The sequence below is a fragment of the Dermacentor silvarum genome, chromosome 6 (genome assembly GCF_013339745.2).
Source record: "Dermacentor silvarum isolate Dsil-2018 chromosome 6, BIME_Dsil_1.4, whole genome shotgun sequence".
Lineage (NCBI taxonomy): Eukaryota > Metazoa > Arthropoda > Arachnida > Ixodida > Ixodidae > Dermacentor > Dermacentor silvarum.
In genome coordinates this window covers 103151787-103169656 of record NC_051159.1, presented here as the reverse complement: position 1 = coordinate 103169656, position 17870 = coordinate 103151787, and the positions used below count along the sequence as shown (strand labels likewise).

The following is a 17870-nucleotide window of genomic DNA, read 5'->3' as shown; positions in this document are numbered from 1 at the left end:
GCCAGACCTTGGAAAAAATTGCTTTTTCAACATATGATAATCTCCCCTCACACTAATGCACTTCTCGCATTTTCCTGGAAGGCTTTTGATACCTTGCAACAAAAAAAACTTTCTTCCTGGTTGCTAAGCCACTCCTCTGCGGCAGTTTGAAGCAAGTTCAAGTCATCAAACCTCGTTCCCTTGAGGTGTTTTTTCAAATTCGGAAATAAATAAAAGTCACTTGGGGCCAGGTCGGGACTGTAGGGTGGGTGGTCCAGCGGTTCTAATCCACACTCTCGAATGGCAGCCTGGGCAACACGAGACCTGTGACTGGCGTGTTGACGTGCAGGAGGAGGAGAACACCTCTTGTCACTAATCCTCGACTTTTTTCCACGATGGCCTTACGCAGTTTTCAAAGAACGTTGGCGTAGTATTCGCCTGTAACTGTCCTACCGTTTTCAAGATATTCAATGAGCACGATCCCATTTGCGTCCCAAAAAAGTGTCGCCATCACTTTCCTCCCTGAGCGTTAGGTCTCGAAATTTTTCGGGGGAGGGGACCCCGAATGCCTCCACTGCATAGACTGCTGTTTTGTTTCTGGGTCCCACTGATACAGCCACGTCTCATCCCCAGTCACAAGACGGGAGATAAAATCTTCTGGGTCGCTTGAATAGAGGTGCAAAAGTTTTATTGGTGAATGCACGTGGTGGTGTCGATCTTGCGCTGAGAGGTTCCGTGGCACCAATCGTGCGAGACCTTCGACATACCCAAAACATTGTGGATGATAGTGAAGGCACTGTCATAAGAAATGTTCAATTCTCCGGCAACTTCGAACCCCTTGATTCGGTGATTATTCAGGATAATGCTCTCTGCTGAGGCTGAATGATCAAAATCGGTTGAAGTGGTTGGCCGCCCTCACCTTGGGTTGTCTTCCACATGCACACGGCCACGTTTAAACTCATAAAACCACCGAGTCACTGTAGCATATGGAGGACATTCACTGCCATACACATTCGCCATCCTACTGGGGATTTCTTTGACGGAACTTCCTTCTTTGCACAAAAAATGTCACAGTTTCGCTCTAAGGGCGAAGCAATGAATGCGATAGCAACACAGCAATGTCATACGAAGTAAGGTGAGCGGCTTTGGTAGCAATATGAATTGTAGTAAACATGAGCTGATTAAGTAAGCAGGTGTGCTGCGGCGTAAGTAGACCGACATGAAGAGAGACTCGATGACCACGAGAAGGCGCGTGTGAAACGGTGGTGTTGATGAGAAGCGCTTCCCGTGGGTAGCGCGTGCGAAGGGACACACCTGTAGCGCTGCACTGCCGATCCGGGCAGCATTGCATGTGTAGCGTACGTTGGAAAATGTGGCCCGACTATTACTAACTGAATGAACAAGCGTGGTCTGAGCGCGCACAAACAAACACGAATACATCACACTGAATGACTGCAGACAACTACTGTCAAAACGCTGGCAGCAAGCATACGCCGCAGCGGGCGAAGGTACGTGCGGTCTATCGCTTCAACGGAAACTGAGCGGCAAATGCACGGTGCATAAAGGTCAGAGCCGTGTGGAGGTAAGAGACGGTGCGGACGAGCGACGAGCGCGGTTGTTGGCAGAGTAGAAGTGCGCCACCCCCCCCCCCCCCCCGCTCCCTCCGGCGCTGGCTTCCTGCTTCCTTGCTTGCGCGTGGGAGATTGAGTGCGTTCGCTCTCCATGATAGCGCGCGTCCCCGCACGCTTCCGCTCGGGCATACGGCGCGCGGCGCAGACTTTATCTATAAGGAACCTCACGGCGACGGCGACGGTGACGACGACGGCGACGGCGACGGTGACGACGACGGCGACGGCGACACCGACGGCAGAAATCCGGTTGACGTGTCCATATAATAGCTATCGCAATAAAATTTGACAACGGTCCGGTACTCGAGCTTGAAATCGTGGGAGGACGCCATGTTTGACTGAACTGGTGCAGAACAAGTAACGAACTCGAACACTTGATATTCAGACTTGGATAGGCTGCAGAGATGACCTAAACAAAAGGTAGATAGAGATCACTGTCAGATATTTGGTTATAGCCAAGTTCCAAAACGTTTTTATCTCCCCTCGTATCTCTTTTTAAGACTGAATAAATTGGTACCAGGCGACCTGAAGTTAACATTTAGGAACCAGGTATTGCAGAACGCAACGTAAATATTTTTTTAGGAAATTTGGTTTTAATTAAACTTCACTCGGTCCATTTATATTGAAGCTATTCGCAAAGTACTTCGGAAAGCGACTGCGATAATGAACGTGATTTGTAATTTTTCTCCTACATGCCTCAAAAAGCAGCTATATTATAATGCGATTCACTGTTGTTTTCTTATGCGGGGAACAACTTCTAAACCTAAGCTCGCATTCCTGTTAAAAGCTATGCGGTCCAATTGTAATCTGATATTTACAGAACACATTACACCATACACTCTGAAACTTAAAATACTTTCCTTAAAAGTTCTGGTCCAGTGCCAGCTTGCTGTTGAAGCTTTTCAACAAAGACTTACGAACCACAAAAACTTTGACTAATCTTGCTATCTACACGAGACTGTCACAAGATTATAACCCCGCGCGCACGTACCTACTACGACACTCAGACATCAGCATTTCAACTTTCTTCTTCATTAAACAAAAACTATTTAATACCTAATAAATGAACCTGATTCATCTGCTTATGTATTCAAGAGTACCTAGGATGTACTTGGTTGGATGCTTTAATATGCCCGAGATAAAATTATGTGTTACATGATTGTTCATGCCACATTTTTTTTTTGTCATTTATACTTGTCACTGATGTAACATTTGAAATCATTTGTATGTGAAGCTGTATTTGAGGCACTTGTATACTTTGTTGCGGCTCGAGGTGGCGTTTGGGCCAGGAATCCATCAAGCCCATCGATGAGTACATCCAGTAGTAGGAAATAGGAAAATGGTTTAATCTACATTATTTACACTGGCCCCTGGTACGGAATCCCACTCCATCAGGAGCATATTCAACATCTGAGTTCGTATCAGGTCACGTCAACACCACCTCACTGCACCACGGGTCTCCGCTTTTAATCCCTTGGTCTTCCCTAGGAGACTCGACTGGGGAATCTGCTGACCTTGGTGCGGCCAATCAGAGGGGTTGTATTGTTCACCCAACTCCGCCTCTACTGTAGCATCCTCGCATTCGCCTTTGCTGCCACTGCGTGGTCATCTAGGAAGCCGAGATCGTTGTCGTTCCCATGGTAGTAAATCCTCGAAGTTTCCCTCTAGCCTCAATCCGTTCAACTCGTCATGGTCGGTGTCGGGTGGTAGCGCCGTCTGGGCGACACTGATGAAAGGGGCTGCCTCGTGGTAAACATCCAAGGTATATTCTGGACCAGGTTAAGACGTAACAACTTCCTTTCTTGTCGACTGTCTTAAGAAATTTTAAAGAAATTTCTTAAGAAAACGTCGCTTTATGCATTGAAGAACAAAATTAACTGGAACGCCAATGCATTTCTCCGCAAAGTTCGGGAATTAATATCTCGAAACTGGCGTCATCCCGAGAATTCGTTCCAAGTGGATCCGCCTTCTGAACTCCACGGCTACAATTTGTAAATTGCAATATGGGTCATCAGGTAATTAGTTAAAAACTTAATTAGTGAGTTTCTGTTAATTAATCCATTAGGCATTTTAACTTTTTGTGCAAGTAATGTCCGCCTCTTCGAGTTGAGCAGTGCATTAGCTAGAATCGGGCTATCTGCCACAGGCAACCTTAAATAAATAAATAAGTGTTCGCTGAAACACCCTGTATTCAATGACACCCTGCAGGAACGACGTACGACTCAGGCGCTGAATTTTCGTTGAGTAATTTACATTATTTTCTTGATGTATTCTTTTTATTTGCTGCAATAGAAGAAAAGGAGCATAGAGAAGTCTATGAAGAAGCGAGTCCCATGATCTCAGAAATTGTAGTCCTCTGGTACAACGGCAGCAGGATGCACCTCAAAATATTTGGAGAAAGAGCAACAACTGTTAAAGTATCACTGAAACAGGGGTTGCAGGGAGATGGCAGGGACATGCCTTCGTCTTGCAGTGGACATAGAAATAAGCTGATGATGATGATGATGATGATGATGATAACAGGGGTTCTGAAAAAAAGACTTCGTCGTGGCAGCAACCACCCTGACGAAGATAAACAGAGTCCAGTTACTGCCCTGATAAAGACATTTGATTTCATTTTTTTTTCATCTTATTACCATAATGACCCCCTCATGGGGAGTGTTAGATAAGGGCTCGCCATACGTAAGCACGTACAGGAAACAAGAAAATCATAAACAGAATTGTGGTTACAAAAAATGTATGGCCTATAAACAAACCTATACATAAATATACATACATACATATATTCAATGCGTGAGGGATAAAGCACAAATTTGCGCCAACAGAGTTAGCAAACGAATCAGAGCATGTGAGGATCACAAGTTCCAGACAGTGGCTGCTCGGGAAAAAATCACCAGCCCTTAACCTGTCGAGAAAATGGGGGTAAGCGAAGCTTGTCGTGTGTGTATCTGACCTTCGTGGTGATTTTCTTTCTTTGTCTCTCTCTTTCTATCTTTCTCTCTCTCTTTCTATCTTTCTCTCTCGCTTTCTTTCTTTACCTCTCTCTTTCTCTGTATTTCTTTTCTTTCTCTCTTTATTTCTCTATTTCTTCTGATCTCTCTCCCTTTCTCTTTCTTTCTCTGACCTTCGGGGTGACTTTCTTTCTTTCTCTCTCTCTTCTTTCTCTTTCTCTCTCTCTATCTACTTATCCTTCTCTCTTTCTATTTCTTTCTTTTTCTCCCTCTCTGTCTCTCTCTTTCTTTCTCTGACCTTCGACCTTCGTGGTTATTTTCTTTCTTTATCTCTCTCTTCCGATCTATCTGGCTCTCTTTATTTCTTTCTCTCTCTCTCTCTTTCTCTCTATCTGTCTTTCCCACCTCCTTATTTCTTTCTTTCTCTATCTTTCTCTTTCTTTTTTGTCCCTGGTATGTATGTGCCATTCAGCTTGGATCTTTTCTGCACCATCGCCAGGATCAGCCCACTTTTCAGCGTTAAACCACCGCCGCCGCCACCACCACGGCCGACACTTGTGAGCCTGTAAAGCTTCGCTTTAAAAAAAAATCAACCAATAAAGGTTGTGGTGCGGGCACGTGGACGGGAAACCTGAAGGGGGTGAGCGATGCGATGAGATATGGGTGAAGGGTGTGCGATGCAGAATGCGCAGTTGACGGCAGAATAAAATAATTTCTGAAATAACAACAAGCTAGCCGTGCGACGACGGGAGGAAAGGGGCGATAAGCTACACTGGGCTTTTAGAGACCAAACGCTGATCTCTGGCAGCATGATTTAGAACGGACTCTAATGCATCGGCAAGGTATGACTGATGTGGGACCCATACTGCGGATGCATATCCTAGTTTTGATCTAACCAGTGTCTTGTACGCAAGCGGCTTTACATGTTATGGTGCGTGGCGCAAATGGCGTTTCAAGAATCAAAGAGATCGGTTAGCTGATTAAATAATGTTAGCAATGTGCACGCACCAGAACAGGTCTGAGGACATTGTGACACGAAGGTACTTAAAGGGGCATATAGCAAATAAGTATGTCACCAACTGTGTAAAAGAAAACGAGTAAGAGAAATTTTAGTCCTTACTAGGATTAAGTGTCAGGAGCCATATATTGCACCAATCTTGCATGAGGTTAACATCGGATTGAAGGATGATTTAATCTTGGCTCCAACGACATTCATTTTTCGACTACTGTTAATTACTTCAAGTTAAAAAAAAATTACTTCAAGTGCCCACATTCCTGTGAACATTGCTCTCGTTAGGATTTATAGCACGAGTAGACGCAAAGCAATATGTGTCTTGTCACAGGTACATGTGTCAGATGTAGTACTGTCGGCTATACCAATGAGGAAGGCATCGGAGTTAGTAAATACGACGACGAGCCACCAACGCTACAACATGGTCTCTTCACGTTGTGGTAACCCGGGCGGCCTGTGTAGTTGTGGAATGATAAAAAAACGAAAGTAACCTACAGTGAAGCAAGTTTTTAAGACGGCATTCTGTCCCTGTTTTGCGCAGTTCCCAACACTGCCGACGTCGACCTCCCGACTGCATGCTCCGGCACGGAGAAGGACGCCAGGAGGCGGCTCTACCTCACCGTGGCCACAACATACATGGCCTCGATGTCGTTCGGCTTCTCTTGCACCTACTCCTCGCCTGCTCTGCCGGACATACGCAAGAGCATCGAGTTTTCGGCCTCCGACAGCGCGTGGTTCGGCTCTCTGGTCAACCTCGGAGCCGTATTCGGTGGACTCGCCGGCGGTGAGAATGCGCTATTCATTTTTCAATGTTCAATACCCATAAAAAAGGACAATCTGATGGGAACGTTGTTACTCATAAGCTAGTATCATGCTATTCTGAAAGCCTACTCCATTAGAGGCAACTTCTGAAACACGTATCATCGAGCGCGCTTGTTGAACATTGTGTTGCGGAGAGGCATATTATTAAATGGGATTTGCAGGCGGGTGTGATTTTGAAAGAAAATAATGGAACCATGCGTCTTTACCTGGAGTCGCTTCACATCCCAACTATGAAGGACACTCTCAATCAACACAATGACAATTGCCGCTATGGTCCGCTAGGCGTCTCGGCCATGTCGTATGACATAGGGAGCCTATACATGCGAGCGCTGTTTAGTATGACAAACACTGTAATTAAGCTACGGTTTTCATCGCTTCTAGTCTTGTTTTGAATTTGATTCCCATATGGGAACGGGAACGATAACTTTACGAAATCACTTATGACCAGTGCATTATCTTCTTCGTTCATTAATACCTGAAATGTCCAGTGATGCGGCATTCAATGACTTAGGTATACTACCTCAAAGAGTCCATACATCATGCCTGTGTTCATACTGCAAAGTAAATAAATAATGTTCCTAAATCTAGGTGCAGGTAGAAGAGCAGTATACCTTCAGACTTTCTACCACCTCTCTATGTTTGGAAATAGCTTAATGCATTCGTCTTCCGGTTTTCAGCACCCTTAATCTATACCAAATCCCGTCCTGTATTCCCGCTTATAGTGAGCACTGGACCTTTGGATCTTTTCAGTTTATGTATACTTCTTCTAGCAGTGTATAAGAAGAGAGCGCCGCTGCTGCATAGAGCCGTCAAGAAATTGGCCCCAAATCGCTTCTGACTAGTTATATACCTGAGAGGAGGATGAATAATCTATGAGTAATCGTTCGCATAATCATACTTTTGCCGTGAAAAGCAGCCTCGAAACAGTTCATTATTCACTGACTCTCACACTGTCAACGGTAACCGTGAACCCTGAAGAAATCAGTAATCCCACGTTGGCTGAATCTGACTTTGAAATCGGTCAGCAAATATGCGAACTCCACAGATAAAAAAAAATGTTGCAGTGGCTTAGCTCGGCTATGCCAGGATATACGTAGCGTTAGCAAAGGTTCAGCTGATTATTCTTAGCTTTCCTGGTTGTCTAGATTGTCAAGGATTAGCTTGATTGTCATGCTTACTGCTGCTCCAACGACACACACAAACGCCAGTCAGAAGCGCAGCGGCTCCAGCGCAGTGTCAGGCGGCGACTGCACAGCGAGCGCGCACCGGCGCCAGTGCGTCTACCACGGCTACGACGTCACTCCTCTGGAATGCGCAGACCGGCGGCGGTGAGCCGCGCGCGGCGGCGGCGGAGTGCGCGAGAGGTGCCGGCTCCGGTGGCTCCGGTGTGCAAGCCGTGTGACATCACTGATCCTTGCGCATGCGCAGTACGGCTCTTGATGTGCCGCGCGAAACGGGCTTGGCTAGGCCAGTGTAGCTAACGCTACAAAAATTACACCATCTTCCCGTAGGGGAACCCTGAGTAGCATGCGAAGCAGCCATGGGGTCGACTCAAGGTAGTTTTATCAGCTGTATAAACTTCGACATGCAGCAACACCAGCAAAGCGCAGAACTGTTGTCGACGCCGTCCGCGTTTTGCCCGCGTTAGCACCGAACGCGCGCGGCGTTGGTGACTGTTGCCGGTGCCTCTTGGGCGCCTATCGTCGCGCCTCTAACCTAAGCTGCTTCGCATTATCGCGCGCGGAGCCGCAGGTGTTGTCATTCGTTGCGCAATGCGGAGAGGAGAGGAGCGTCGGAGAGGAGGAATGCCGAGAGGAGAGGAGATGAGACAACGAAAGGAGCGGAGGGGGAGGAGGATGCGCATGAATGCCAAGAGAAGAGTGTGTAAGTGGTTCGTGTGGATAAGGAAAGGTTGACGCTATCTTCTGCAGCCCCTGAGGGAGCACGGCTGAGCGCCAACAGGGAGGGGAAAGTGGGAGAGAAAGGGGATAGGGTGAAGTCGTCACCATGGCTGGGCGAGGCAAACCGGCAGGCTGAGGTGGCACGTATCAGGCCGAGATGGTAGGCCTTAGAGTGCAGCTTAGACCGCAGGGGTGTTGTTCCGGACCTGTCAGGTCTGGGGTGGATTGGGAGGCCGCGAGGCCATCTGTCTGTTGCAGAAATCTGGTCTTAGAGGCGCGCAGAGAGCCCTGACAAGTCAAGGTACTCCACGACGCTTCGAAAAAGAGAAGAGGAGATGAGACAAGGAGAGGAGAGGAGGGGGAGGAGGATGCGCATGCGCAGTAGGGGTATGGACGCACGGCGGTTGGAGGGATGAAGGGAGGTAGGGAGGGAGGGAGGGAGTGACATAGCCCCGAAAATAAGATGCTTCGCATCTAAAAAAAATAGAAGGACGCTTAAGCTACGCCTTTAAGAGTGGAACGCGATTGCGTTATCGGGCCCCGTTCACATTGCATTTTTCTTTAAGTGCGCTTCACTTCAACATAGAACGTGGGAAAGCCAGCTTACAGAGACCAAGCTTACACCGATCCCCTTATTGTGTCGGCTTCACTTTTCAGCAGAAATGCATTGCTGGGAAGACGTTTTTTCAAGGGCAATATAAGTCGTCTTATATTAAATGTGAAGGCCCTACCAGCTTTTTTTATTATTTTATTGTTTGTTATTGCCTCGACGCCCGCGCGTGCCCAAAGCTCATTAGGCAGGCTAGGTCCCAATTTGACCTGTCGAGCATGCGAGCGCCATGTGGATAGGATTTTCGCAAGTAACCTGCCCGAGCGCGCTGCTGTTGGTATCGTAGAATTGCTGGAAAAGGTCGTAATAGAATTATGTTTTCTAGTACATTCGAAATCCGACGTCACTATGTCTGTTGGTTGTGGTAAAGTCGTAAATACCCGTTTTATTGCGAGAGCAATTATATGGACACTCCGAGCTGATTTCTGCCATCGGCGTCGCCGTGAGGTTCCGTATGACGTCCAACAGCGATACAATCGTCACCGCGCGCCGTATGCTGTATGTGCGCGCTTTCACGGGGAGCGATCGCACGGCGGAGAGCAAACGCGCGTTCTGCGCCGTGCTCCCTGAAGGGCTGCAGAACTAGGCGTCTCTTTCCTCCTTTACAATCACCATATATATATATATATATATATATATATAGAGAGAGAGAGAGAGAGAGAGAGCAAACGTGACTTCTTCCGTCGCGCGAAAGGCCGTGGGGGAACGGGAGGGAGGGGAGGCGACGTTTAGTTGCGGCACCTAATGCGTATTTATATAAAAATGTCGCAGTTTCACCCGAAAGGCGAAGCATCAATTGCTATAGCAAATTAGTAGAGAGCAATCCGCAGTAAGGATAGTAGTTTTATCCGCTGTATAAACTTGGACATGTAGCAGCACCAGCAACGCGCAGAACTGTTGTCGACGCCGGCGGTGTTTTGCCCGCGTTCGCACCATACGCGCGCGGCGTTGGTGACTGTTACCGGTGCCTCTGGCGGCGGCTCGGAGGTTTTCGACGAGATTATAAAATGACACTCGTCGAGCAGCGTCGGAAGTCTTTACCACCTTCTCGCCTCGCAACGGTTTTGTAGCGACAGCTACATTACGCCAGGTTTTCTCCTCTTCGCCGTCGCCGCACTTTGAGCCGTGGCCGCACTGTGACGTCGCACCACGGCCCTCGATTCTCCAGCCACTCGACTCGTCCAACACCACCTAGAAGACTAAAGCCCCCCCCCCCCCCCCCCACAAGGCGGCCTGACGTCACGCAGGTCAGATCCTAGTGGAAGTTGGCTTCACCTCGCCCGTTTACTCCATATAAGAGGCGCGTTGTCGCGAAATAAAATTACGTTCGCTCGCTCGTGTTACACACGTGTTACACGCATAAACTAACTAAAATGCCGCGTCTACAGTAATGTACGCAGTTCGGTCAGGAAAAATCGTCGCAGTTAATAGCCTCGCGCCTTAAGAAGGCGCTTTGCGTATACATGCAAGAAACCGTTTTCTAAATGATTGGAAGGATGATCTAAACTTTTATCATCAGTGTTGGGTATCCTCTACATATCACGTAGATATGAGGTAATCACTTTTCAACCCTGCTGTGATTCCTATATATTTAATACTTCCAGATGTTCTTTTCGAAAGCTTCAAAAGATCTAACAGGTTTGTTAGAAAAATTGCAACATTTAACATTAAATGAAGTTAAATGCCAGCAGTTGAAAGTGGAAGAAACACGAATACTCGTAAAATGACACTCATTTCTGCCCAGCAGCAATATAAGATCGTTTATTATATACATCTTGACAGTCTGTTCTGTGTAGAGCAACACATTATTAGTAAAGGTGCACATGCAACTCAGTGTCGGGAAAAAATTGGTACAATGACATCTCTATGAATGCACTTACTGCTTCGGCACAAATTTTTGCTTCAAGCATGCAGAACACAGACGTGCACGATTTTCGTGAAGCAGAACAGAAAAATAGAGATTAGAAGCCTTCTGGAGAATGGTAGGATGCTGGGTATTTTATTTGACGTTGATGACAGAAAAAAAAGCATTTTATTTGCAAACTATACTGTGGAAGCAAACTGCATAAAGGACACCTCAACTTTTAACAGTTTGAAGTTTTCGCTTTCCCTTTATGCAGACAGCTTGTCGTTTTCTGTTTGCATATGTTTGTTAGAAGGGTGTTTGCTACTGCACTCAAAATATAATGCATGACTTGTTGAGGAGAATGCCCAATAACATAAACATCCAGGTCATCAGTATCATGGAGGATACCATACACAAGAACCAGTAATAGCTCTTTCTGCTTACGAAGCGCAAAAAACTGAGTGGCGATGCGTGGACTCATAAGCTTGTCGAGCACTATTTCTCTGGTAAGTACAGCATTTTTTATAACAAGTTCATGCGGGAACTTCAGCCCACTCCTGGTCATGCTCGTAATAAGGACATTTCTCGTAATATCTATCTCTGCATCATCCACTACCAGATTTTATTTGCATGATTAGCATAACAGTTTCCTTAGAGCTGCATGAGAGCAGTAGCATGCAACATACGTCACAACTGGAAGCCGTGCAACTTTCTTCTCAATATCGCTGTCACTAAATGTGACATCAAAATGTCTTAGCAGCGAGCTGGCACTAATCATAGGAACATCGCACAGCATGTTAATGTCTGGCAACTCGAGCACTTTCTGTAACCGCAGCTTTGTCTCGGATTCATAAATCTGTCTTATGACACATGATAGTTTGCACAAGACAAAAGACCAAAGACCAAGACCAAAGCGATCCTCGAGAGAATCTGTCTGAAACTTGCCCAGCAAAACTCACTGCATACTATGCTCTCCAGAGCGCGAATGTTCGTCTTGCATATATTTGACATAACTGTCATACGGTAACGAAGAAGTCCCAGGAAGAGTACCCTGTACAGCTGCCGCATAGGATGGTCTGGTGCACCCCAGGTTTTCCCGCAGAGAAATTTGAATACCTGAGCAATAGCAAATAACTTCTTCTTCAGATAGACGCAGTGAGGGGTCCACGAGAGGTTGCGGTCGATGATGACACCCAGAAAGCGGTGCATCTTAACATAGGACACAGCTTGACCGTTGATCGAAACGGGATGAGGGACATTTGTCTGCGCGTAAAGCCAACCAATGCGCACTTTTCCCTAGACACAGTGAGGCCTTGTTCTCGTAGATAAGACGCCGTCATGGTTGCCGCCCGCTGAAGCCTGGCCCGCACCTGAGGGCGAGTCACTGATGAGGTCGTCGGCGCATATAGAGACATGAACTGTTCGCGGTAAATACTCCACAAGTCCTACCAAGGCGACATTCAACAATACAGGGCTCAACACTCCACCCTGCGGCCCCCCACGGCAGATGTAATGTTCCGAAGTTGGGCCGTCTTCAGCCTCTAAGAAAAAGCACCTCTCAGTCAAATAGTCCCGAATCCATTGATACATCTGGCCACAAGCTCTCACAGCTTCAAGTGAGTTCAGTATGGCCTCATGGGCGACGTTGTCGTATGCCCCTTTGCCATCGAGAAAAAGTGCAACTGGTAGGCGCTGGAGTTTCTATTCTTGGACCCAGGTAACGAGGTCAATAACATTGTCGATGAGCGAGCGACCTCGAATAGACCTGTTAGATAAAGAAACGGCCTTTTTAGAAAGCTCAGTGGGACGTATTCTAAATGTATGGCATTACTCTGCGTAGTGTATAAATTAGTTTATTTGTGGGAATAAATTGTTGAAGTGAAGCCCATTGTGTTGGCGACGTCTCCCATATGTCTTCGTCCGCTGGCGCTAAACATTTTACCAAGTTAAAGTACGAACATGCCCAACGTACATCCCTATTTGACTTCATTAAGTAAATATTCGGTCAAACGAAAGCCTATCCACGGGGGAAAGTATATAATCTCGTTAAATTAATGTTTAATTTCTGCCTGAACCGCGTTATTTTGTCATTATGCCCCAAAACATTTGACGTTGCAAAGGTTCTTCTGAATTCCACCCTCAATAAGCGTGTTTCTCACACGCAACACGGCCATTTTGGGCGCTGTAAGAGCGTGAGTTATATACACATAAGAATACCTATATAGATGTGAATTAGATTGCAGTGAACGACAACAAAAACATCAAACGTGCACTACGCGTACAGGGGTACGAGGGCCACAAGGTTTATTACACTAGCACGCTCCAAAAGACCTCATATAGCCCTGGATGTCCCGATGGTGTGAGAACTGTACTACATGTGCACAAAACCTAGCATAAATGCCGGTGTTTGCAGAGACAAGTTCATACGCAGCTGCTCAGCACGGCTATCAAAATTACAATGTAAAGGTTAGAGCACATTTAATTTCTTTCATGAACAAGTTCAGCGGTGCACAACGCTGTAAATACGGTGCTCTTATTATTACAAGTCATGAATGTCTCCACAGTATAGGAGACATACATGGCCGGAGACATATATAAACATGTGGTCACGAATCATATGACCCTGCAGCCTTAAGACTCACACACGTCCACGCGGCGCTGCGCCATCGCATCCCACACTCCTTAGGGCGACAAAGTTCTTGACCTTCGCCTTCTCCTCCCTGTTACCTAACTGTGCAGGTCAGCTGGTGAACCTGATTGGTCGACGTGGCACGCTCTTCGTGGCCGCTGCGGTGTTCATGGCCGGCTGGCTGTGCCTCATGTTCGCGCCGTCCACGACGCTGCTGTTCGTGGGTCGAGTGCTGACCGGCATCGCCGTCGGCATAACTGCCCTGACCGTCGCCGTCTTCATCTCCGAGATCAGTCCGTCGAACATACGCGGCCTGCTCAACACCGGTGCCAATGCGATCCTCTCAGTCGGCATCCTGCTCACTTTCTTCTTGGGCAAGTTCCTCTCCTACCGCTGGCTGGCCACCTTTTGCCTCGCGCCCAGCGTCATCATGGCGCTCGCGCTCTTCTGTGTGCACGAGTCGCCGAGCTGGCTGCTTCAGAAGGGACGCCGCAAGGCCGCCATCGCCTCGCTCCACTTCTACAAGGGTCCCAAGATTGCCGAGGAGCTAAGCGTGCTCGACGCGAACCTGGCCAACCAGCAGCCTTTCACCCTGGTGGACGTAACCATGCCGTGCATCTACAAGCCGTTCTTCTGCACGCTTCTGCCGATGTTCATGCAGCAGGCTTCCGCCGTCTGCGTCATTCTCTTCTACGCGCAGGACATATTCGAAGATGCCGGAACATCCATCTCTGCTGACGACTGCACCATCATTGTTGGCGCTCTCCAAGTCGTCGTGCTTTTCGTCGCAACAGCGCTGACCGACCGGCTAGGACGCAAAGTGCTCCTCATCGTCTCATCTGCGGGATCAAGTGCCAGCCTCGCCCTCCTAGGCATTTCCTTCCACCTGAAAGCCACTCGTGGTCAAGAGTTTCTGGACTCCTACGGTTGGTTGCCTCTCGTAGCCATCGCCATATTTTTCGCAGCGTACGCTATGGGTCTCGGTCCGCTGCCCTGGGTGCTGTTAGGAGAACTCTTTCCGCTCAGGGCCAGAGGCTTTGCCACGGGTGTCTGCACGGCGTTCCTGTTTGCGTTAGCCTTCCTTGTCACCAAGTGTTACGACGATCTAGTGAAGCTCATGACCGCGGCGGGAACCTATTGGATGTTCGCGGGACTTCTGGCCGTCTCGCTTGTTTTGTTCATATTTATTGTGCCAGAAACTAAAGGCAAGACCTTAGAAGAAATAGAGCTCATATTCGGCAAGACCGACTCATCTGCCTCTCTCGACACAATGAACAAAGACGTCGAAATGAATGTGATGTGAAAAAATCCAAAGAAACTCACATTCCTCCTGTAAAGGACAGTTATTACGACATTTCTGTGCATCTGGCGCACAACCGACTGTTCCGCAAAGGCGCCAAAATGTTTAGTTATTAGGCGAATTTTGCATATGCAAAACCTTCACCTTTAAGTAATTCAGTAACCTCGGAATGAACGCGGTATATTTTTTTTTATTCTTTCTTGCTGGCAATGACGAGATTGCGTGTACGATTGTTACGCCAGTGTTGAGAGTAGGCTTTCAGTGAGCGCGTTTTAGTGCTCTGTCAGTCATCTTAAGAAAGGCTGCAGGCTTTTGAGAAGTCCCGAACCACGTTACCTAGGCGGGTTCACCGGAAAAGACATAATCAGATGCCCAATAGCGCGTCCACAATCAATAGATTTATTTAGGTATTTAATCCGTGCCCTTGACTAGGAGGTTATTCCCAGTGAGATCATATAAAACAAAGTATGACCTTTCCAATTATACTTATCGTTATAACTTCACTTGTGAATTTGATTTCATGGGGAGACTGCGTCGGAACTGCCTAACAAGCGAAAAAACAGTGGCTCCTTAGAGCGACAAGGCTCTTTGCTGAAGGTTACGTGATCGCCTTCACCAAAGTGGCACATCAATAGTAGTAGGAAGCGTATTGCATTTAGTACGAGGCCCCACTGCTCAATCATATCGGCCAGGAGATGTATGTACGAGTTATTATGAGAGTGATTATTATTATGAGGGTGAGATTATTTGAGTGAGTGAGATTATCTGAGTGATTATGTTAGAGCAAGCATGGAGAGATGCGGCTTTAAAATTGACCTTATAAGCCGATTAGCAATTGGCCATTGGACACGGCTGACACAGGCCGTGGCATTAGCGATAGATCAGTGCCAGTGCGATTATACGCGATTCTTTTCACACTAATAGGAATTACCTTCCTATTTAAACTTGTTTTCATAAACGCTATCTACGAAGCACTCATGTTTTCATAAGTTCATGTAAGCTAGAGTTGTGTTCTATAGTTAGGATTCAGTCAACTGTTACGTCAGAAGACCCGGTTTGAGCGGCGCCCAAGGAGGAGTGCGTGTTGTTTTCCTGAGTACGTAAGTTGTTTGTGTAGAAATCCACTTCCTGGCGACAGTACTGGACTAGCTAGTATGTCTGTTTGTGCAAAGTATTTTACTTTGACACCAATCTGTATGTCGGACAGTAGGCTGTACGACCAGAGGTAATATAACATACAGGGTGATCTTCTTTGTGGAATTTTTAAAAATCGCGTTTCATAATTTCTTGCTTCTTTGCATAACCCTTGCCCTTGAGCTGAATTATTTGAAGAAGCAGAAATTACTACCACCAAAAATCGAAGCCCATTATCAACTAATCAACAAATATTGACTAGTGAACTTCTTGAAATTTACGAATTATAGCCGGTGAGCTTGCAAGACGCACTCACTTGAAATGAATTTCCAGGACAACACCAGTTTCGAGATATTATTTCCTAAAGTATGGAACGAAATACATAGGCGGTCCCGTAAATTTTGTGCTTCAATGTATAAAAGAACGTTTTCTTAAAAAAGTAAGTGGACCAACATGCAAGGTTGATGGCGCATCTCTCCGAACTAGTGTCATTCTGGAAAGTCATGCCAAGCGGATACACCTTGCAAACTCACCGGCTACGATTCGTAAATTGCTATATGTGCCGTAAAGTAATTAATGCAAAAGATAATCAGAGGATTCTTGTTCATTAGTTGAATATTTGTTTCGGTTTTTCGTTCCAGTAATATCCGCCTCTCTGAATAATCGAGCTCAAGGACTAGAATTATGTTATCTGGAACAGGCCATTTTTACAAATTTAAGAAAACCTAATAATGATCACCCTGCATGTGAAGATGTGGATGGCGTTGCACTTAACTTTATCTTATGTTATATTAGACCCGCCGTGGTTGCTTAGTGGCTGTGGTGTTGGGCTGCTAAGGACGAGGTCGCGGGATCAAATCCCGGCCACGGTGACCGCATTTCGATGGGGGCTAAATGCGAAAACACTAGTGTACTTAGATTTAGGTGCACGTTAAAGAACTCCAGGTGGTCTAAATTAGTCCGGAGTCCCCTACTACACGTGCCTCATAATCAGACGGTGGTGTTGGCACGTAAAACCCCATAGTCTTTTTATATATTGCAGTTTATTGTTTACTACTCATTTTTCTCTGCGGTATTCTATTCTTTAGTGTTTTTTCTGCGCGGAACGTCTTCGGGCTCAGCGTGTGCGGTATCGAAACATCGCTTATATACTTCCAGGCAAACGTTACGTGGTTGTGTGTACATATGTTTAGCTGGCATTCTTGTTTTCGTTACGGAAAACCCGGCTTCCGATTGGTGGTATGAGGGTTCTTTAAAACAATTGATGCCCGCACAATTCTGAATTCGTCATGTCTATAGTTACTGCATACGACGCTCCGAAAAGCGCAAATCGCCTAAATGATGCAGTCATGTTGCAAGTTGTTGAATAATTTATTACCTAAATCGTGAAAATTTAACGCTGTTAACCGATGACTGACTCATTTTATTTCATTTAAATATTTATTTATATCTTAGTCACTCCCCGCAAAAAGGGTATGCAATAATGTATGGGAATGAACACTCAATTAGCACCAAATAACTTCAAGCCTTATGGATGCCCGTGAGTGAATTGACTGCCCTATGGCACAGCTACAGAGCCCAGGAGCCCCATTGTTAAGCAATAGTTTTATGTCATTAAATGGCACACCTGCAAGGCTGTTACGCGGCGTATGTTTTTATTTACCTTTGCTTGGGGATCGTGACATAAATAAACGTGCCGTATTTTCCTATCCCTGGTTGCACGTACTCTTTCTCTTCCTTTTTTTTTCTTTTTTGGCTGTTTTGGTCCCGCAGTACTCGGTTACTGTGATGACTCGTCCCTGATGATCGTATCTCACTGAAGACTCACCTGAGCTTCCTACAAACTGACTCGACAAGCGAGCGAATGAATGAATGAAAAACTTTATTTCGTTTGCTTTTCAGCGCATGCGTTGGATGGAAGTGGTTCCCACTTCACGGGAATCCGTATGCTGTTCTCGCCACCTGGCCCCTGGTTACGAGCCAAAGCTGGTATTCCAGGGCTGGGCTGGACAGCAAGATCTTCCATTGCTCTCTAAGGGGTTCAATGGGTAGGGGGAT

At 46.6% G+C, this 17870-nt stretch overlaps 1 protein-coding gene across 2 annotated transcripts in view; it reads left to right on the top strand.

Moving 5' to 3' along the window:
• The window catches only part of LOC119455802 (facilitated trehalose transporter Tret1), a 28069-nt gene extending 10554 nt beyond the window's left edge, over window positions 1-17515 (top strand). For both annotated transcript variants that reach the window (XM_037717273.2, XM_049669329.1), the window contains exons 2-3: window positions 6112-6354; window positions 13489-17515. In XM_037717273.2, the coding sequence (XP_037573201.1) occupies window positions 6112-6354; window positions 13489-14681 (1436 nt within the window). In that variant the 3' untranslated portion in view covers window positions 14682-17515. The remainder of the gene's footprint in view (window positions 1-6111; window positions 6355-13488) is intronic.
• The last annotated feature ends 355 nt before the right edge of the window (window positions 17516-17870 follow it).